The 19,336-nt window shown below is 39.1% G+C and overlaps 1 protein-coding gene across 9 annotated transcripts in view; it reads left to right on the forward strand.

Annotated features, from left to right (window-relative positions):
- The window catches only part of PCSK5 (proprotein convertase subtilisin/kexin type 5), a 465,151-nt gene that overhangs the window by 77,511 nt on the left and 368,304 nt on the right, over positions 1-19,336 (forward strand). For all 9 annotated transcript variants that reach the window (XM_082401326.1, XM_082401328.1, XM_082401327.1 and 6 more), the window contains one exon: positions 4,599-4,712. In XM_082401326.1, the coding sequence (XP_082257452.1) occupies positions 4,599-4,712 (114 nt within the window). The remainder of the gene's footprint in view (positions 1-4,598; positions 4,713-19,336) is intronic.

Here is a 19,336-nt window from a genome sequence, read left to right on the forward strand (position 1 = left end):
CACCAGGGAAGTCCCAGGAACTCTTTATATTTGAGGGAAAGATCCGTTGTCCATGGTAGCAGCTATAAATGTTTCTCTAGTTTGTCTTTTACCTTGTTTATGAAGTAATTTTTGCCACGCCAAATTTATGTTTTCTGTAGTTGAATGTATCCATTTTTCCAAATCACTTTTGTGATTTTTATTATACTTAGACAAGCATCATCCACTCTAAGGTTATTTTTCAAAATTTCCTATGTTTCTCATGGGACTTATATGGGTTTATTTGTTTACTTTTACCTTTAAATATGATTCATTTGGAACTGATCCTGATTAAGATGTGGGAATGGTTTTAATTTTATTTTTTTCCCCAGTTGGTTCGTGTTTCAACATCATTTATAAAGTAATCTGTTTTCCCCCATTGCTTTAGGATAGCAGCCGTATCGTATACTATATTCTTACATATTTTCCGTCAGTTTCTTGACTTTCCATCCCATTCCATTGATATATCAATACCTGTAGACATTTGCTATCAGTATGTGTTTCAGTCATTAGCTTTAATATATTTTAATATCTAAAGGGCTGATTTCTCCTCACTGTGGAGATACTACATATTTTTTAAATTTCAGTTTTATTGAGGCATAATTGACATATAAAACTGTAAAATATTTGAAGTGTACCTCATTGTGATTTGATATATTTGATCTATTGAAAGTATCCCCCCATCTAGTTAACACATCCATCACTTCACATGTTTATCTTTTGTGTTTTTTTTTTTGGTGAGAACATTTAAGTTCTACTCTCTTAGCAAATTTCAATTATGCAATATAGTGTTATCAGCTATAGTCACCATGTTATTCATTAGATCCTCAGACCTTATTCATCTTACAGCTGTAAGTTTGTACCTTTTACCAACTTCTCCCTATTTCCCCCACCCCCCAGCCACTGGCAGCCACTTTTCTACCTTTTTTTATGAGTTTGACTTTTTTTTAGATTCTACATATAAGTGATACCATGCAGTATTTGTCTTTCTTGTGACAGATACCATAATTGGTTTTCTGTTTATATTTATATGGTAACTTATATAATGTAGATTCATAGGCTAACATCCTCTTTTCTCTGATTGCTGACAAATTTCCTTCCCTGTGTGTATAGTGTCAGAAAGTTGGTAAATTCCAAAATCATGAGATATGAGTTCAGCTGAGACTGTGGGTAGGCTTCCCATAATCATCAATTAACGTGCTTTGCTTGACAAGTGAAACTGATGAAAGAGAACATGTTTAGACAAAGATTCTGAAGTGGCAAATGCCCACTGTTCACGTGGACCATGTAGGCAGGTGAGCTCTGTGAGTAGAGGGAGGGGCTGTCCTTAACACCCCGTACCACACATGTGGCTTAATTAATGGAGGCTAGATTGATTTCAAAGGTCTAAAGGTTTTTATACTCTGGCTTAAATGTAGATCCGTAATATATAGGAAATAGAACTTTTAGAAGTTAAACCAGTGAGGGAAAGCACACAGTTTTCCTTTTTTCCTGGGCTGACCATAGTTTTATGAAAATGAATTTCTAACTGGCTTTTCTTCGCACTGGGCTTCTTGGCAAGAAGTGAAATCTGTATAATGCATTACCTCTGAGCTTTTTTTTTTAAGGTCTCAAGGACAGACATATGGATAATGGTTTAAAAATATAAATATGCTCTTTCCAGTCATAGAAATCTTCAGACCCAAAGGGTGCTTTTCCCACTTTCCCAAAAATGTAGGGCTATAGACTCATACTCATAAAACACCGAAACAAAATACATGGTATCTGACACTAAAAAAACCAACTGTACTTTTCTTGAGTATTGCAGCCCTGTGATCAGACAGAGTGACTTATAGTCAAATGTAGATGCCAACTTGCTGTGCTACCTTCTAGCCACTGAGCCCTGTAACTAAGCATTTTTGTTTGGTAAAATTACAGAAGAGATGGTGTTTGGTGAGATATTTTGTTCTATTTTAGTACCTATAGTTCATCCGGGAAAATGGCTGTCACTTGGTTTTCTCACATACTTATCCCATTTGTCCAGTTGTGCGTGTGTGTGTGTGCACGCACGCACACATGTAGGGAGAAGTACATACTTACTGTGTCATTGTAGAGACAGTTATCCACCCTACCCCATTGTAGACTTGTTCTGAGCTTGAGCCATCTCTTTATTGAGTCCACACGAGATCTGACACCTTCTGATTTGTGAACACATGTATGTTGGCAGTTCAGGATTTATGGAGGCTCTCTTAGGAAACACCACTGCCAATATATAATTAGTTTGAAAAGCATTTGGTCTAAACAGATCTACAGCCTTCTTTTACCAAGTGTGCAAATATGAACTAGTTCCATCTTATTGGGATAAGTCTTAAGAGACAGTACTATAAGGACTGTAAATGTAATTTGCATAGTCAAAATTTTCATAAATGGTCTAATTAGTATAGTGATAGATCCTGCATCACATGTCATTCATGAAGATAATGACATTTTTATGAAGCGGAGAATTGTAGAATAATTGCTGAATATTCCTTGATAAAATTAAGTCCATCAAAGGCAAAAATTATCCTTAGTCATCTTTATATTCCCAGTACAGTGTCTGGTATTGAATAAGCACTTACTGCATATTGAATGAATAAATGACTTTATGAAACTCATTCCTCAGAAAGATTGTTTGAAATAAAGAGATTAAAATGTTTTCTGGAAATAGACAAAATACATGCACACTCATGCTTGCTGCTCCACTTTGAGAAGGAAATTGATTTTGTTCTGTATTTTTAGAAACATGGTCACTTTAAAAATTACTCTCCATTTAAAAAAATTACACACATTTTTAATGCCCCATTAGTTTCAGTGTGATTTCTAAATAGCAGTCTCTTGGAGTAAAGAAAAAACAAGATCCTTATTAGCTTGCCTGACAGCTATTGTCCAATAGTTTAAAGAAATAACATGTAATACCTTTTATCCAGTGTGCACACGTGTGTGCATGTGTGTGTGACGTAGAATGATTCAGTGCCACTGAGTCACTTGGTCTAGATTAATTAAAGCAGGAACAGAAAACTTTCATTTTCCAGTGTATTATTTTTTATTTATTGACTTTTCTCTGTACTGATAATTTTGCTTAAATTACCTAGCAGAAAATGCACATATATGATGCTTAGCTGTGATCCAAATCATAAATAGATCTTATTTAGGAGGCTGTGTGATTCTGTTTGCCTTGTTAGTGATGTAACTAAAAATTCACTATTTAAATTCATCTTGCATACCAGTCTTCTTGTTGAATAATATTTCCCAATATGAGAATCATAGAAATTTATTAGTTGGGCTTTTGGCCTTAGTACCTTGTTTATAGCTATGCATTTTGAGCTTGTTAATTGGTCCTTTAGTATTCCTTCTCCTCCAGTAATCTTTGAAGTAGGCAAGAGAGGTTCTGAAATCTTTATTGAATGGATAGGTATGGAATCACAGATCATAGTAGTGGACCACAAAGTCTTCCTCACCCCACCAGTTTTTAATTCCTTTGTGGAGAGTAGAGATACATGGTGGAAGGGAACATTTTAGAGTATTACAACTGAATTAGCTATGGCCAGAAGAAGAAATCAAACAAAGAGAATTTAGGAACAAATTGTAGAATGCCACCGGGCTGATACTGTATCTGAGATGCTCCGTTCAAAATGAAACATGCTTATACTTATATTGCCATAATGATAAACTGTTTTTAAAAGTACCCCCATTCATACCCATATCATTTAGGTTACAATTCTGTATTAAACTCATAGTTCCCAGTTGCTTTTTAAAAACTAATTGTGGCTAAATGTTAAGACTTTCTCAAATGTAGAGGGTTTGAATTTTGGAGCTGGCAGGGAACCTATGGCTCAGACAGTTGAGTGACTTCTCCAATTTTGTACCAGAGACAAGTCTAGGGCTTTGGTTTTCTGATTACCTAAATAGTGCTTTTTCCACCACTCTGTTGTAGGCAGCCATTTTTTAAAAAAAATTTGTGATCCTAGAGCATTTGATCCCAGGATGATTCTTTTAATTTGATGTGTAATCCCAGACCATTTAAAATGTTTGATATAAACTGTGGCCTGTGGGCCAAATCCAGCCTCCCACCTGTTTTTATACATCTGGAACATAGTCACACCCATTTGTTTATGTGCTGTCTATGGTGCTACAATGGCAGAATGAGTAGTTACAACAGAGATTGTATGACCTGCAACGCCAAAGATATTTATTATCTGGACCTTTAGAGAAGTTTTCTAGCCCTTAGTATAAGGTCAGGATGAATAAATTAGCTTTAAAAATTAACACGATCAATTTGCAATAAATTGGGAGTAAAATATGCTTTCTGAAAAAGCTAAAGGGGTGAGCATGTTGTTGAGAAATATGAATGATCTGTCGTAAAAGACTGCAAAGCCTACCTGCATTAAAGATAAACTAGAACCAGGTTTCTAGGGAATCTCTATGCTCTGGAGATTCTAGTTGCCAGAATGAAACCTGTGACTTAAACAGAACTGACTCAAGATGGAAATGTCCCAGACTGTCATTTATGTTGTGCTAACCCTGGTGGAACTTGAACACTCACCAAATGTCCTTCTTGGCAGGTGGAGTGGATCCAACAGCAAGTGGTAAAAAAACGGACCAAGAGGGATTATGACTTTAGCCACGCCCAGTCCACTTACTTCAATGATCCCAAGTGGCCAAGCATGTGGTATATGGTGAGTTTGCCTGGCCTGGGGCCACGGTGTTCTGTTCTGTGTTGTGCAGGGATTGTCTGTTAGGACCGGGAGGACACAGAAACAGTGACCAGGGACTTTTTCCTGTTTCAAGATGGAGATTGATGGCCTGTGATGGTTTCTGGATCTTTTTTGAACTTAGCTCTCTGGTTCTAAGGAGAAAAAAGGGAGTTCTGATTCTGAAGGTATTTCTGTTTGAGATCGTACTCTGGGTAGTAGCTTGGTAAGTTTGGGCGAGAAGATAGAAAAATATACTAAGGGCAGACACCCTGAGACCTAGCAATAGTTGTACTCATCTACTGGTACTCATCTACTCCACCCTGAAGCCAGCCTGGTTAATGGTACTGGGTCATTGGAAATCATTGAAATGACTTTGCAAGTAGGTAACAGATTCCTGACTTTAGTTGTCTAAACGTGCCTTCTCACTTTGGGTAACAATTTTTAAAACTAGACTAGGAAAAAAGCAGTTGAAAAGTATTTGACTTGTAGCTAGTTCATTGGTTCAAGCAAAAACTTTCAGTGAGGGAAATTTAACATATTGGGAAGAGTGATCTAGAAATTCACTTGATGTCGCCTCCTTTGAAACTATATTGACACTTCTGTAGTCTTAGGGTTTTATATTCATGATCCCTGAGAAATTGATTAGAATATGTTACTTACTCTTAATCATGAAATTCATGTTACCAATTTGCTCTATAATATGCAAAAGACCCTGACTTTTCTCTTTTTTGAAAATCTTTATTGCAAATTGTTGCCAGAGTTATCTCCTCCAATCTACCTTGCTTTTTACACTCCCTGACCCTGCTTCTCTACAAATCCACTGCATTCCACATACTTGTCTGATGCTTTTCTGCCTCCTTGCATTTCATTCCTTCTGCCCAGAGTGGTCTTTTGCCCTTCCCCACGTCTTCGGTTCAGGATTGTCCGTCCCTCAGAGCCCACACCCAAGGCTGACTATTTCATGTCTCCCATGTCCTCACCTGTCCGTGTTTGTCCTTCCTCTGCTCTCCTGGGCCCTCTATCTCTGCCACTCCTGGCATCCTTCCCTTGGCACTTTGTTTCATAGTTGTTGTATTTTTAAATCTCCTCTGTTACTTTGGGCAGGGGGTCACTTATATCCTCCCATCTGAGAATCTAACCTAGCACCTAGCAACGCTAGGAATTTGTGTTTATTTGGAGATGGGTGAATGTAGCTGACGTTTCTCCCAGTTTCCCTTTTCTTAGTTTTACCTGGAAGTGGAAGGTTGTGGAAAGATTATGGACCCCAAACAGAATTTTACACAGAAAACTCTTTCATGCGTAAGGAAAAAAAAAAGGAGCCATAAAGCTAAGTTCAAAGGGAGGTGGGACTCTGAACAGCATTTGAGTAGAAATCACCTGAGGGGACAGTAAAACACTTGACAACTTATTAGCTCCAAGACCAAGAAAGAGTGAACCACAAGGGAAGGGATTAGAGGGAGTGTTGGCAGGAGCTAAGGAGCTTTGTCTGTGCTGACAAGATGATAAGGATGTAATGGGATTAAGAGATAGGATGCAAGCAAAATCCCCCTACACCCCTGTTTATAAGGCTGGGGAGAGTGAGCCCCTCTTTGCCTTACATTTCTTTTTGCAAGAAAGAACCAAATTGCCGTCTGCACGTGTCCCACTGGACAGTGGAAGTGTACAGCAGCTTTCCCCTACCCTCTCCCCACTCCAGCAGGGCAGGTTGGGCTGTCGTAGGAGCCATGGCCAGGGTGATGCCAAAGGTCTCAGTGCTTATAGAGTGAGATACCCTCACTCCCAGGAACCACTGCCATTTCTTTGGAAATTCTCTTTTGATGTAAGGAAAGGTTGAGAGGGAAGAGCTTTTGTTTGGCCATTTAAAATATTGGATGTTTTTCAACACATATTTGATGGTAATAATTCAAATAGGTAACATTTTTGAGCACTTACCACATTCCAGGCAATGTGCTCATACTTTATTTGTGCTAATATTTTTCTAATGTAGTGTGAACAAAAGTGTGCATTAATATTGGCCCCGTGTTATAAGAGTGAGAAATCTGAGGCTCATAAAATTTAGGCCACTTGCCTAAGATCACCCAGCCTGAGAGTGATGGAGCAGAGATGCCAAACCAGGCAGACTGATGGGAGTCCAGGGGATTAAAGTGGCATCTTATCCCCATCCTTCTACTATGTACAACCACCATCATAAGGAAGACACTACTGCAACCCTCCAGGAACTTCTAATCTATCCATGGAGAAATAGCTGAAATACAAGGCAGAATGGTGGGTGCCATGTAGGATGGGCAAAGTATCTTGGGGACAACCAAACTTCAAAATACTTCAAAACTTCCTATTACATACATACTGTTCCCTTAATGAAAAGGGTGGGAAATAGGTTACACACCATATGTTTATCTGTCAGGAGTGGTGACAGAATAGGAGTCAGAACTTCAAATCTGCAAACATGGATTCAAATCCCCATTATTTCGCTTACTACGCCCACGATTGAATCAGTTAAACTCTCGTCAGCTATAAAATAAGAGTATCTAGCTCTTACGTATGAGTTAGCTATTGCTGCGTAATAAATTACAGAGCTCAGTTTTTAAGACAGTGATCTCCTGGGTTCCGTGGGTCAGGCATTCAGACAGGGCCCAGTGGTGGCGACTTCTCTGTTCTGTGATGTCTGGGGCTTCAGCTGGAAGACTCAAAGGTATGACTAGAGCTGGAGGGTCCACTTCTAAGGTGGCCTAGTCACGTGGCGGGTTCCTCGCCACGTGGGCCTCACCGTGGGGCTGCTGGAGTGTCCACTCGGCTCCATGGCTCCGTCTTCCCCCAACGCAAGTGATTCAAGAGGTTGCGTCAGAAGCGGTGACGTCTTTTATGATCTAACCCCAGAAGTCACAGTTACTTCTGTAATTTTCTCTTGGCCACATGTATGAACTCTGATTCAGTGTGTGAGGGAACTACACAAGCATGCGTATACTACTAGGAGGGGAAGATGGTTGGGAAACTGGTTACCATAATGAAGTGAAATACTGCACAGGAAGCCTTTAGCACACTGCCTGACACTAGAAAACTCTCAATAAATTATAATTGTGATTATTCTTCTCTTTTTAATTACAATACATGCTGTTTTCTTTTTATCTGTTGTTTTAATTGCTACTAGTTGAAGGGGGGTGTGATCACATGTGCAGTGGGCATCCTTCAGAGCGCTCTGGTGACGTGTCAGTGACACAGTTGGGGAAGGTGCTGATTTCCTTCTTCCTTTTTCTGAGCCCTTGGCCCTGCTGCAATGTTTCTGAGGGCTGCTTGGTGAGCCTCCATAGGGTCCTACCTTCAGCTCGTTAGCCTAGGCCTGGTCCTGTCAGTCTATATTTATCACAGGAGAACAGAGATTAAAGAATGGCATGAAGTGTGCCTGAGTGTCTCTTTTAATTAATTTAAAAGCTTTGCCCCTGTCACTCCTCCCTTTGGAAACCGGTATGTGAAACCATTATGTCTAGCCTTGAGGCTTGGGCAGTATATTCAAGGAAAGGTACATATTCAAGAGTTTGTTATGGAGACGACAGCTGTCTAATTACTCCTCTGACCTGAAACACTGTGCTTAGGCTTCCAGGAGTTGGGAGGGTCTAGGCGTAGAAACAGAGCTCGCTTCTCATTGCACTGACAGACGCCAGCATCTCCTCTTTGTCAGCATGGTGGCAAGCACTGAGGATTTAGGAAGACATGATTTGTGCTTCCTAAGAAGATCAGTAACGCAGGAGAGGAATATATAAGTGCCAATGAAAGTTTGCTGGGCCAACGACTCCTCCCTAAACGTTTTTCTGGGATCATGTGCATACACCCAGCTCCATGGGCTTTGGGTTGTAATTTTTGCTTGTAGATTTGCTTCTTCCATTAAAACGTCCTGAGTAGATTTTAATGGATATCCAAACTTGGGTCCCACTATCAGAGATTGTTATTTTTGGTATAGAGGAGGGCTTAGGCAGTAGGATTTCATCAGAATTCCCTGGTGATTCTAGTATGCAGCCAGGAGTCCTGAGTTATTCACTGCCCGTGTCTGTGGTAAATGCTAATCAAATAATAGATGAGTAAACTGGACATCTGTGATCATGTAGAGAAAATAATTGCTCATGTTTATTGAGTCTTTGTCTAACATTTTGCCAAACTTTCACATGTATAATATTATCTTATTGCCAGCGTTCCAGTGAGCTGGGAACTATTATTGTCTTCATTTTACACTGAGGAATAAAGCAGAGACAAGTTAAGTAACTTGCCCAAAGTCACACTCTTTACCAGGGGCAGATCCTGGTATTCAAACCCAGTCACTCTGACTCCAGAGGCTAGACTTCCAACTTCCGAGTCCCTGGACCTCGTACTAGCTGGCATCAGAATCACCTGGAGGGATTGCTGCCCACCCCTCTCACGCCCCCCAGCGGAGATTTGGGAATTTGCATTTCTAACAAGTTCCCAGTTCAGCTGTTGCTGTTTGACTCTCAGGACTGCTTTGAGATCTCCGTGCTCTATCATATTTTCAACAGGAGGTTTATGTGAACACAGCTGGCCTCCATCTTCCCATTATCAGTTGGAGGAAGAAGAGCTTTTTAAAAACTTATGAGACACTTTAAAGTGCACTTGGTCGATTTAATTTGTTTCTCTTGATCTTATACCTTTTTCTTACAAAATTTTCTATTTGGGAAGCTGGCAGCTTTAATATAAGAAGATATTTTCACTTTACTTGCACTGATTGAGAAATATCCTTGGCTTATATAGTCTTTCAAGATGTTCCACAGACAAAGGATATCTGATAGGAAAGGTTGTGAAGATTTGGCCAAGTCTTTGGGAACTCAGTGTAATAGACATGGTTTTAATGTACCCAGCTGGTATAATGGACCATTTTGACCCCCTGAAGAAAATTCAGTTTGACTCTAGAGATAACAAGGCTAAGATGCCTCCTCAAGGGTCTGGGAATGCCAATTGAGCAAATTCAGGGAGTTAAATTTTTTTAAATTGTTACAAAATATTTAAGACATACAAAAATTTGAAAGAATACCACAAATGCAGGTCCACCCACCCCCAATCTAAGGAATAGAACATTATGTATACAGTTGAAACCCCTTGTGAATCCTGTCATAATAGTGTCCCTTCATCCCTTACAGAGTTATGGCAGATGCTGCATTTGAAATACAGAGTTGGGGGGGGAGGGAGTTCCCCTTTGTTGGCAGGATGTTTCTCTTTGTGGGAGGGATTATTCAATTTATAGTAGATTTTATATTTTCTGAAGTCATCCCGAAACACATTCATACATGAAATTTGTACTCAGGCTCTTGACAAAGAGTCCCAAGAAGGCAAACTGGAAATGAAACTTGGAGGAAAATATAAGTTTAATAGAATAGCTCTTTTATTCCTTTATTCATGTAAATATTTTATTGCCTTAGGAACGTGTTATAGCATTGTACAGTATTTCTTGTCTAACTGTTAAGAACTAATACTGATTTTGGAGAAGCCCATAGTAAAGAACTTAAAAAATTTTTTTCTCCTGCCTTATGGAAGGCAAGCTCAATTCCAAAGAGGAAAGCAAAGAAGGCCTTGTGCAGTCTTGCTATTTGATTCTCAGACTGTAGTAGTGAGTATGACTAGTATTCTTTTTTTTTTTTTTTAAAGGAATTCCTTTATTTTTATTATTTATTTATTTATTTATGGCTGTGTTGGGTCTTCGTTTCTGTGCAAGGGCTTTCTCTAGTTGCGGCAAGCGGGGGCCACTCTTCATCGCGGTGCACGGGCCTCTCACTATCACGGCCTCTCTTGTTGCGGAGCACAAGCTCCAGACGCGCAGGCTCAGTAGTTGTGGCTCACGGGCCTAGTTGCTCCGCGGCATGTGGGATCTTCCCAGACCAGGGCTCGGACCCGTGTCCCCTGCATTGGCAGGCAGATTCTCAACCACTGAGCCGCCAGGGAAGCCCATGACTAGTATTCTTAACACAGAATTTTTTAAATGAATATTGGGTGGCCTACTTAATATGCATTTTTTAAAGCCAGGTTTTAACAAATGGGCTCACTTTTTGTTGCACTACCTCAAATTTCATGAAAGCTCTCTGGGTGGTTTCTTTGAGGAAAAAAAATCATATTTGTAGATCAGCAGAGTGAAAATTAGCTGAGTTCGGCTATGCGTGTGAGGTATATCTGCCAAAAACTATGAACTAGCTAGGATAGTAATTGTGAAAAATGATTGTAAGCCACATGGTTCTTTCTCAGCCAACTGGATGGTATTCAGTTCTCCAAGAGTGTGAGGCATTGCTGTTTCTGTGGTTGGCACACATTTTCCTAATGACTTACTGTCATTTGACTCTAATAAAATCTGGTGGAGTTTGTGGCATTATTGTCCTGGCAGCTTGGAAATCATCCTTTTACAACACCCCATTTAGCTGTTTTAATTGAAAATGCAACATGGCGTAAATCTGCAACCATGTGGCCCGTCTTGACGTAAGTAGGAGGGCTTCTGAGAAAGGATGGACTCCAGCCAGGCAGCAAGTGATTTCCTGGTAGGAACTACTGGGGGTTGAGATGTGGTTTTGGTGGACCAGTGTTTGCTTCGAACTAGCTCTGTGTCCTGTGGAAAGGTATTTTAGCTCTCTCAACCGTAGCTCATCTGAAAAAATGAGGAATCTGGACTAGATGCTTTCTTGAGTTCATTCCTGCTTGAACCTCCTCTAGGTCCACATGGCAAGTTGAACTGGAGAGTGCGTCTTAGACAGACACATACCACCAGTAGGCCCAGGTCTTGATTTCCAGCTCAGACCCACCCCATGAGTTCCTGACTGTTGTATCCCATGCTTTTGTTTCATAACTACTTCAATCTCAGTGTGTCTCCTTGTTGGGGGTCCCCAAGGCCACCCCCAGATTTGGTGATTCACTGGGAGGAGTCACATGATTCAGCATAGAGTCATACAGCTATGATTTATTTCAGTGAAAGGATACAGTGCGAAATCAGCAAAATGAAAAGCCACATGGGGTGAAGTCCAGGGGAAACCAAGCTGAAGCTTCCAAGAGACTTCTCTCAGTGGAGTCACACAGAAAGCACTTAATTCCTCCAGCTTGCATTGTGACAACATATGTGAAATGTTGTCTACCTGGGAGCTCGTGAGGGACTTGGTGCTCAGGGTTTTTACTGGGGGTTGGTCGTGTAGGTACCCGGTGCCTTCCATGTACCCGAATTCCATACTCTCAGAGGCGTTCAGCACAAACCGTATTGTTTGTGTAACCAGTTTAGACACAGTGAGACATACTTATGAAGAAATGGTGAGATCCCTCCCCAAACCCAAGTTCCCAGATGCCCGCCAAGTGTATCTGGGGAGCTGAACGCATGAGTGCCTGAGTTGGAATAATGCTCCTCCTTTATTAAAACTTTGTGTTCACTGAGTGAATAAATTAACACCAAAGAAAAATACTCATAAGTGATAATTCCAAGAAAAAGCAAACTTGAATCCTAAGTGTAAGTCCATATTTGTTTCACAGCCTGGAAAATCCCAACTGAATGAAAGTTCCTATGAGGCAAATGTTTATTCATGTATGCATTCATTCATTCATTCATATTTAGCAGAGATTTATTTTTTCCCAGTACTTTCAATGTCTTTGACACCAAGGATAAAATAGTAAAAGGTGCTTTCTTTTTTATTTTATTTTATTTTTTTACATTTTTATTGGAGTATAATTGCTTTACAATGGTGTGTTAGTTTCTGCTTTATAACAAAGTGAATCAGTTATACATATACATATGTCCCCATATCTCTTCCCTCTTGCATCTCCCTCCCTCCCACCCTCCCTATCCCACCCCTCTAGGTGGTCACAAAGCACCGAGCTGATCTCCCTGTGCTATGCGGCTGCTTCCCACTACCTATCTATTTTACATTTGGTGGTATATATAAGTCCATGCCACTCTCTCACTTTGTCCCAGCTTACCCTTCCCCCTCCCCGTGTGCTCAAGTCCATTCTCTATGCCTGCATCTTTATTCCTGTCCTGCCCCTAGGTTCTTCAGAACCACTTTTTTTTTTTTTTTTTTTTTTTTAGATTCCATATATATGTGTTAGCATACGGTATTTGTTTTTCTTTTTCTGACTTACTTCACTCTGTATGACAGACTCTAGGTCCATCCACCTCACTACAAATAACTCAATTTCGTTTCTTTTATGGCTGAGTAATATTCCATTGTATATATGTGCCACATCTTCTTTATCCATTCATCTGTCGATGGACACTTAGGTTGCTTCCATGTCCTGGCTATTGTAAATAGAGCTGCAGTGAACATTGTGGTACATGACTCTTTTTGAATTATGGTTTTCTCAGGGTATATGCCCAGTAGTGGGATTGCTGGGTCGTATGGTACTTCTATTTTTAGTTTTTTAAGGAACCTCCCTACTGTTCTCCATAGTGGCTGTATCAATTTACATTCCGTAAACGGTGCTTTCTTTAATGAAGAGTAAGTGGAGCATTTTATGGGCAGAGGTTAGGGTAGTTATAGGCAGTTTGTCTGCTCAGTTGGTGGTAGTCCACTGAGGGTACCAGTAGCAGAACCCTAATTGGAACTTGCTGATCAACTCACGATGATTGTGATGACTTCACGTGATTTCATTACCCCATGTGATGTTTGTGATGGAAGTCAGTATATTAGAGGTATTAAGTTAACCTATAATTAACTAGTCAAAGTGCTTCTAAAAGAGACCAATAAAAAATCACTTCAGATAATATTCATTTTTGCCTGGTGCAAATTATTACAACCTTTATTAATTTCCTTGAGCAAGACATAACTTATTCCATACTGGTAGTTTATCTTCTCAGCTTTACTTTCAAAGAGTAAAAGTATGTCTGTAGTCTGGCCCTTTGGGCCTGACTCTAACATGATGAAGGGTCTGTTAACATAAAGTTGTTTTCATCAAGATTTTAGTGATTTTTCTTTAATTAGTAATGCATTTTCTGCTGGAGAGCAGATAGCATTGACCATTGAACTCACTTAATCTGTGGTTGTCTTCTTAACATGTTGATTCAAGTTCTTTTATCAAAGTTTCTCTGAATTCCTCATTTCTTATTTACTTTTCACCCAGTATTGGGATTAGTTCTAGTGATCAAGGCACATTTTTGGTTGATTTTAACATATTTCTTTGCCAATGAGTAGGGTTCTCTTAGTAAGTACTCCATAAATGTTTATGGATATGAAGTGAGGAGAGAGTTGGTCATTGAGACCAAATTCACAGAACTGAGTTTGGCTTTTCCTGAAAGGTGATGGTGCCTTCAAGTGTCCTGTGTTGATAATTCAATTCTAAAGTTATCTGAGAGGAAGGTGTCTGGAATGCTGTTTTTTCCTTTATTTTAGTTGGCAGTGAACTTGGCTGGGAAGTTAATGGAGTAAGAAAAATAATTCTTAGCAATCCAGTGATGAGAAGAATCAGAAAGAAGAAAATGCCTAAATTGCCTGGGAAGGAGAAAGTAATAATCATCTTCAAATAGGATACACATGCACTTCAATGTGATTTTTCCAGTTTCTCAGATGTTAAAAAAAAAAAAAAAAAATCCTTGGTAGACTATCTCAGCCTTGGGTATGGAATTCTAGGCTAGCGATAGGTAATCTAATATGCAGATGGTATGGGCACCAAGAGCTGCTCCATACCAGATGAAATCAAATTATACTGAGGCAAGTAGAATAAAACTATAAATTCCAGAAATAGGATTTGATTACTTAATTACATAGGTCAGAATCAAATTGGGTTCATAATGCAAAGATGCTATTCTTTATGGTAGACGATGTGGACAAAGTACAAAATGCATTTACTGATGATTCTTTCCTTGATTAAAAGGAGGAGAACCCGATAAGAAACCTAATTTCTTCCTTTATGCTAGGAAAAAAAGAAAAACTAGTCAGTTTACATGGTGTCTATTCAAATATTTGGTACAAAACTTACAGAATAATCTTAAAGACTACTTGGAAGAAATGTAGCTTTGTGGGGCTTTCTTTTCTGTTTTAGTTTTCTGGTGAGGTGAATTGCATGTCTTGTAAAAAGCCTACCAGGATAGAAGTTCTGATCCAGACGTACCGAATTACCATGTCTGAAGCAAAGAAAAGAAAATTATGCCCAGGTAGCATAGGACTGTGTTCTCCTAATGATCTCTTTGCGTGGTTTCCTGAAATTTAGTTAAATTAGTGTCTTAAAAACTTGATGTTTGGGTTTGTTACCTAGTGATAGAGAAATCATCCTTATCTTTTAGTGAACTTAAAGAAATTCAGCAGGACTCTTAGGAGTAGTAGGTTAAACATAGCAGGTATACATATTTTTTAAATGTCATTCCTATTCTGTAGAAATGTTTTATATGCCCATTCTCATTTTGCTTTCATGCCTGTGCTCCGTAGCCCAGGCCCTTCTGCTTCACATCCATGGACTATCCAGAAAAACATGCTGTGTATGTTTCTGCAGTTAGTACCTTGAATGTGGTCTTTAAGAAGAAGATACTGAAAAACAAGAAAACCCTCAAAGACCACCAGATTGGGATGGGCCTGAAAAATAACTTAATTGAAGCTCTCAGCTCATGCTCAATACCCACCCTGTATATTTTCAGTCACCAGAAATATACGCTACTCAGACAGCCCTTTCTTTCCATAATGAACAATTCAGTTCAAAAACACTTGCATGCAGATTATCAGAAACTTGTATCCCTGTTACTCCACACACACCCGATGGTCTAGATTCCAGGTTGTGTATCACATCTGATCCCTATTTCACCAGCTTTCACTACAAATATTACAGAAAAGCAGGACTAGAAACATTTATAATTGTGGAAGTTTGTCCAAGAAAATGAGAGATTAAGGAGATCCGTAATGATCAAACCTGATACACTCTGGACAAGTAAAAGAAATGTGCAGTGAGCAAATCATTTAAACTAGTCATACACACTAATGAACACTGAATTAGTTCTATCCTCCCAGGACTTAAGAACTAGGAGTTACCATAGAATGCTCAATAAAAGCATTAATTCAATGTGTAACAGGAGGGAAAATGTAGGAAAGCAACAGGGAATGTAATTCCCACAGAAAAAAGTAAATTGATAATTATTTTATTTAATCAACAACATGAATTGAACTCCTCTTCCGTATCAGGCATAATTCAACCTGCTGGGGATACCTTTGGGACAAAGTGATTTCAAAGGAGAGTGAGTAAGAGGTAACTGAAGTGCACAGGGCATCGTGAGGCTCAGGAAGGGAGGTCACCCCACCCCAACAGAAATCTTGGTATTGGGTGAGCATCTTTGTCATGCAGGTTCCTTGGCAGAGTGAGTGAAGGCAGCTGTTGAGAAGCCCTCACCAGAGAGCCTTAAAGAAGAGATAGCTGGCTTGCCGCCTTAGCAAGGGCAACGTGCAGTGTCTGTGGACAAGGCGGTGGGTGGTCTGTAGGTGCTGGCTTGGCTTCCTCTTGGGTCCTGGTGTGCCTAGATGGCAACTGCCTCTCCCTGGATCATCTTGAAATCTGTCATTATGTCCTGAGCTCTATGCTTTGTGCCCTTTGGGGCCTAACATTTTGATTTTTTTTTTTTTTTAATTTTGCCTGTAATGTTTTACCCCCAGTGTTTTGTTTTGATAAATACGAAATCTACAGACAAATGGAAAGAATAGTAGGAACATATACACATTGCATTCACCTGGATTTAACCAAAAATTAATATTCTCTCTCTCTTTGCACACACACACTTTTTCCCCCTGAATTTTGAAAAGAAGTTGCAGACATGGTAAAAATACACCCCTAAATATTTCAGGATGCCTCTCCTAAGAATGGTATTTTTCTATATAACCAAGGTACCATTCTCACTTCTAAGAAAGTTAACAGTGATCTTATCCAGTTTACTGTCCATATTCAGATTTCCCCAATGGTCACAAAAATATTTTTAATAGATCTGTGCCTTTTGATCCAGAGCCTAGAATCATACATTGACATTATTTGTTCTATCCTTTTATCGCCTTTAATTTGGAAGAGTTGCCCTACTGGGGGTGGGGAGTGGTGAGGAGTGGTCTTTCATGTTGATGATTTTGACGAGTCCAGGTTGGTAGTTTGTAAAATAACTCACACTTTGTTATTTGAATGTTTGTTTGATGGTTTTTCAGGACTTTAGAGGGATAAAACATTTTTGGTATGAAAACTACGCAGATGAGATGATACCTTTTTCAGTGATTCATATTAGGATGTAGAATGTTAGAAGTTTCATTTTTGGTGATGTTAAATTTATTTCTTTGGTTGGTTGAGGTATCTGCTAGATTTCTCCATTGTAAAGGTACATTTTAGCTCTCTAATTAATAGGAAATTTGAGGGGTAATAGTTTGAGACTTGTGAATTACCTTGTTTCCTGTCAACTTTTCCCCAAGGTTTTAGCACCTATTGATGATGTCCACCTAAATTAATCATTAGATCAGTGGTCACAAGATGATGATTTTCTAATTCTGTAATCCCTTCTTCACTCCACTTACCTTTTAATATCATTATGAGTTCATGTACTCTTTTAAAATGGAATGATTCATTACTGACATTATTTGTTTTTTGGTTCTTAAATTGTCCCAGGTTTGGTGAGTGGGTAACTTTTCAAGTTGACTGAAGAGTCCTTTTGAGAAGACCCCAATCATTTTTTTAGTGCTTAGTGCTTTCTCCTTTATGGCACAACAAAATGTTCACCTTGTATTCTCTCTGCCTCAGACCTAGAAATAGCCATTTCTCCAAGTAGATGGTTTCCTTTATTGAGGAATGATACTTACAAGTGAAGATTCTGGTGGTAAGGGTGTCCTTGGTTGTAGGCTCTTTTTCAGTGGACAGAGCTGAGGGATGTATATCTAGAATTCCTAGTGTTACCTTAAATTCTAATCCTAGAGCATGGCTTCTTCTTCTTCTTAGCCCATTTCATATTTCTCTCCCCTCCCCACCTCGGTGAGAACCATGGTTCTCATCAATATCAACAAATGTACTACTGCACACACAAAAACGTATTGGAATTACTACAACAATGCCACCGACAACCACAAACCTACTTACGTAGAATTCAAGATTTCTTTTTATTCTTAGAATATATCCCACTGAGGCAATACAGTCACACTACTTGAGTCAAAAGTTGCTTTAATAAATGCTTTTTTCCTCTATGATTATGTCATTATTTATATGCAGTTAGATAGTTCTGTTCAGTTTTAGAGCTCCCTTCCCCATCATTATATGTTTAATCTTATTACTTTTATTTTGGAATTCATAAAACATATATATCAAAGTGAGATACAGAGAATACTATAAATGCATTTTTCCATTTTGCTTTTATCACTTAATATACCTGAAAATCACTCCATGTTAGTTCATAGAAATCCTTATTCTTTTTTTACAGCTGTGTTATGGTAGACTTACCATAATTTATTTGACTAGACATTGATGAATGTGCAGTTAGGTTGTTTTCAATATTTTGTTTTTACAAATAACTCCGTACTGAGTAGCCTTGTGCATACGTTTTTGTGTTGTTGGAGGTGTATTTTCAGAGTAAATTCCTAGCTGTGGGATTGCTCAGTCAAAAGGTAGAAGCAAATGTAGTTTGGTTTGTTTTTTTTAAACTTTTGGATTTATTTATCTATTTATTTATGGCTGTGTTGGGTCTTCGTTTCTGTGCGAGGGCTTTCTCTAGTTGGGGCAAGTGGGGGCGACTCTTCATCGCGGTGCGCGGGCCTCTCACTATCGCGGCCTCTCTTGTTGCGGATCACAGGCTCCAGACGCGCAGGCTCAGTAATTGTGGCTCACGGGCCTAGTTGCTCCGTGGCATGTGGGATCTTCCCAGACCAGGGCTCGAAGCCGTGTTCCCTGCGTTGGCAGGCAGATTCTCAACCACTGCGCCACCAGGGAAGCCCCGCAAATGTAGTTTTAATATTAGATCTTGCCTGATCCCCCTCAGCGGGGTCTAGGGCCGTTTACATTCCCATCAGCCATGTTTGAGAGGACCTGCTCCCCTCACCTTGCCCTGTTGTCAATTGCTGCATTTTGGCAAGTTTGATAGGTGAGAAACGGTATTTCTGTGTATTTTAGCTGATGTCAGAATCACAATGCCTGCTTTTACATCATTTGCATTACCATAACCCTTTATTCTTGGACATTTGAATTACTCTGTTTTAGGAGTTAGATTCTGCCTTGTGAGCCAGTTTTAATGCATTTTTCTTTCAGTGGAGACTTTTGAGCTTACTTACATTTATAGATATGACCAAAAAGTCTCAACTCTGTCATATTATTGTCATATTGTCCTATTATGATAGATATGATATGTATTGTGTTATTTTTACTGTGTTTCATTACGTGGTCTGTTTTTGCTCTTTTAAAATAATTTCTTTTGGCTTTGGGGAAGATTTATATTATAATATATAATATAAAATATAATAAAATAAATATAAATAAAAAATATAAAATATGTAAAATAATATTTTAGTGATTGTTAAAAATACCTTACATCTCAGTTTCTCTTTTCTCACTTAGGCTTCTATATTTGGTTTATCAAGTTTAAACCATATACTTTAACTCTTAAGTCTATGACTATTCATTAGCTTATTCTATTTTAACATTTCTATTTCTTTTAC

This window comes from Balaenoptera borealis, assembly GCF_965194805.1.
Source record: "Balaenoptera borealis genome assembly, chromosome: 8".
NCBI lineage: Eukaryota > Metazoa > Chordata > Mammalia > Artiodactyla > Balaenopteridae > Balaenoptera > Balaenoptera borealis.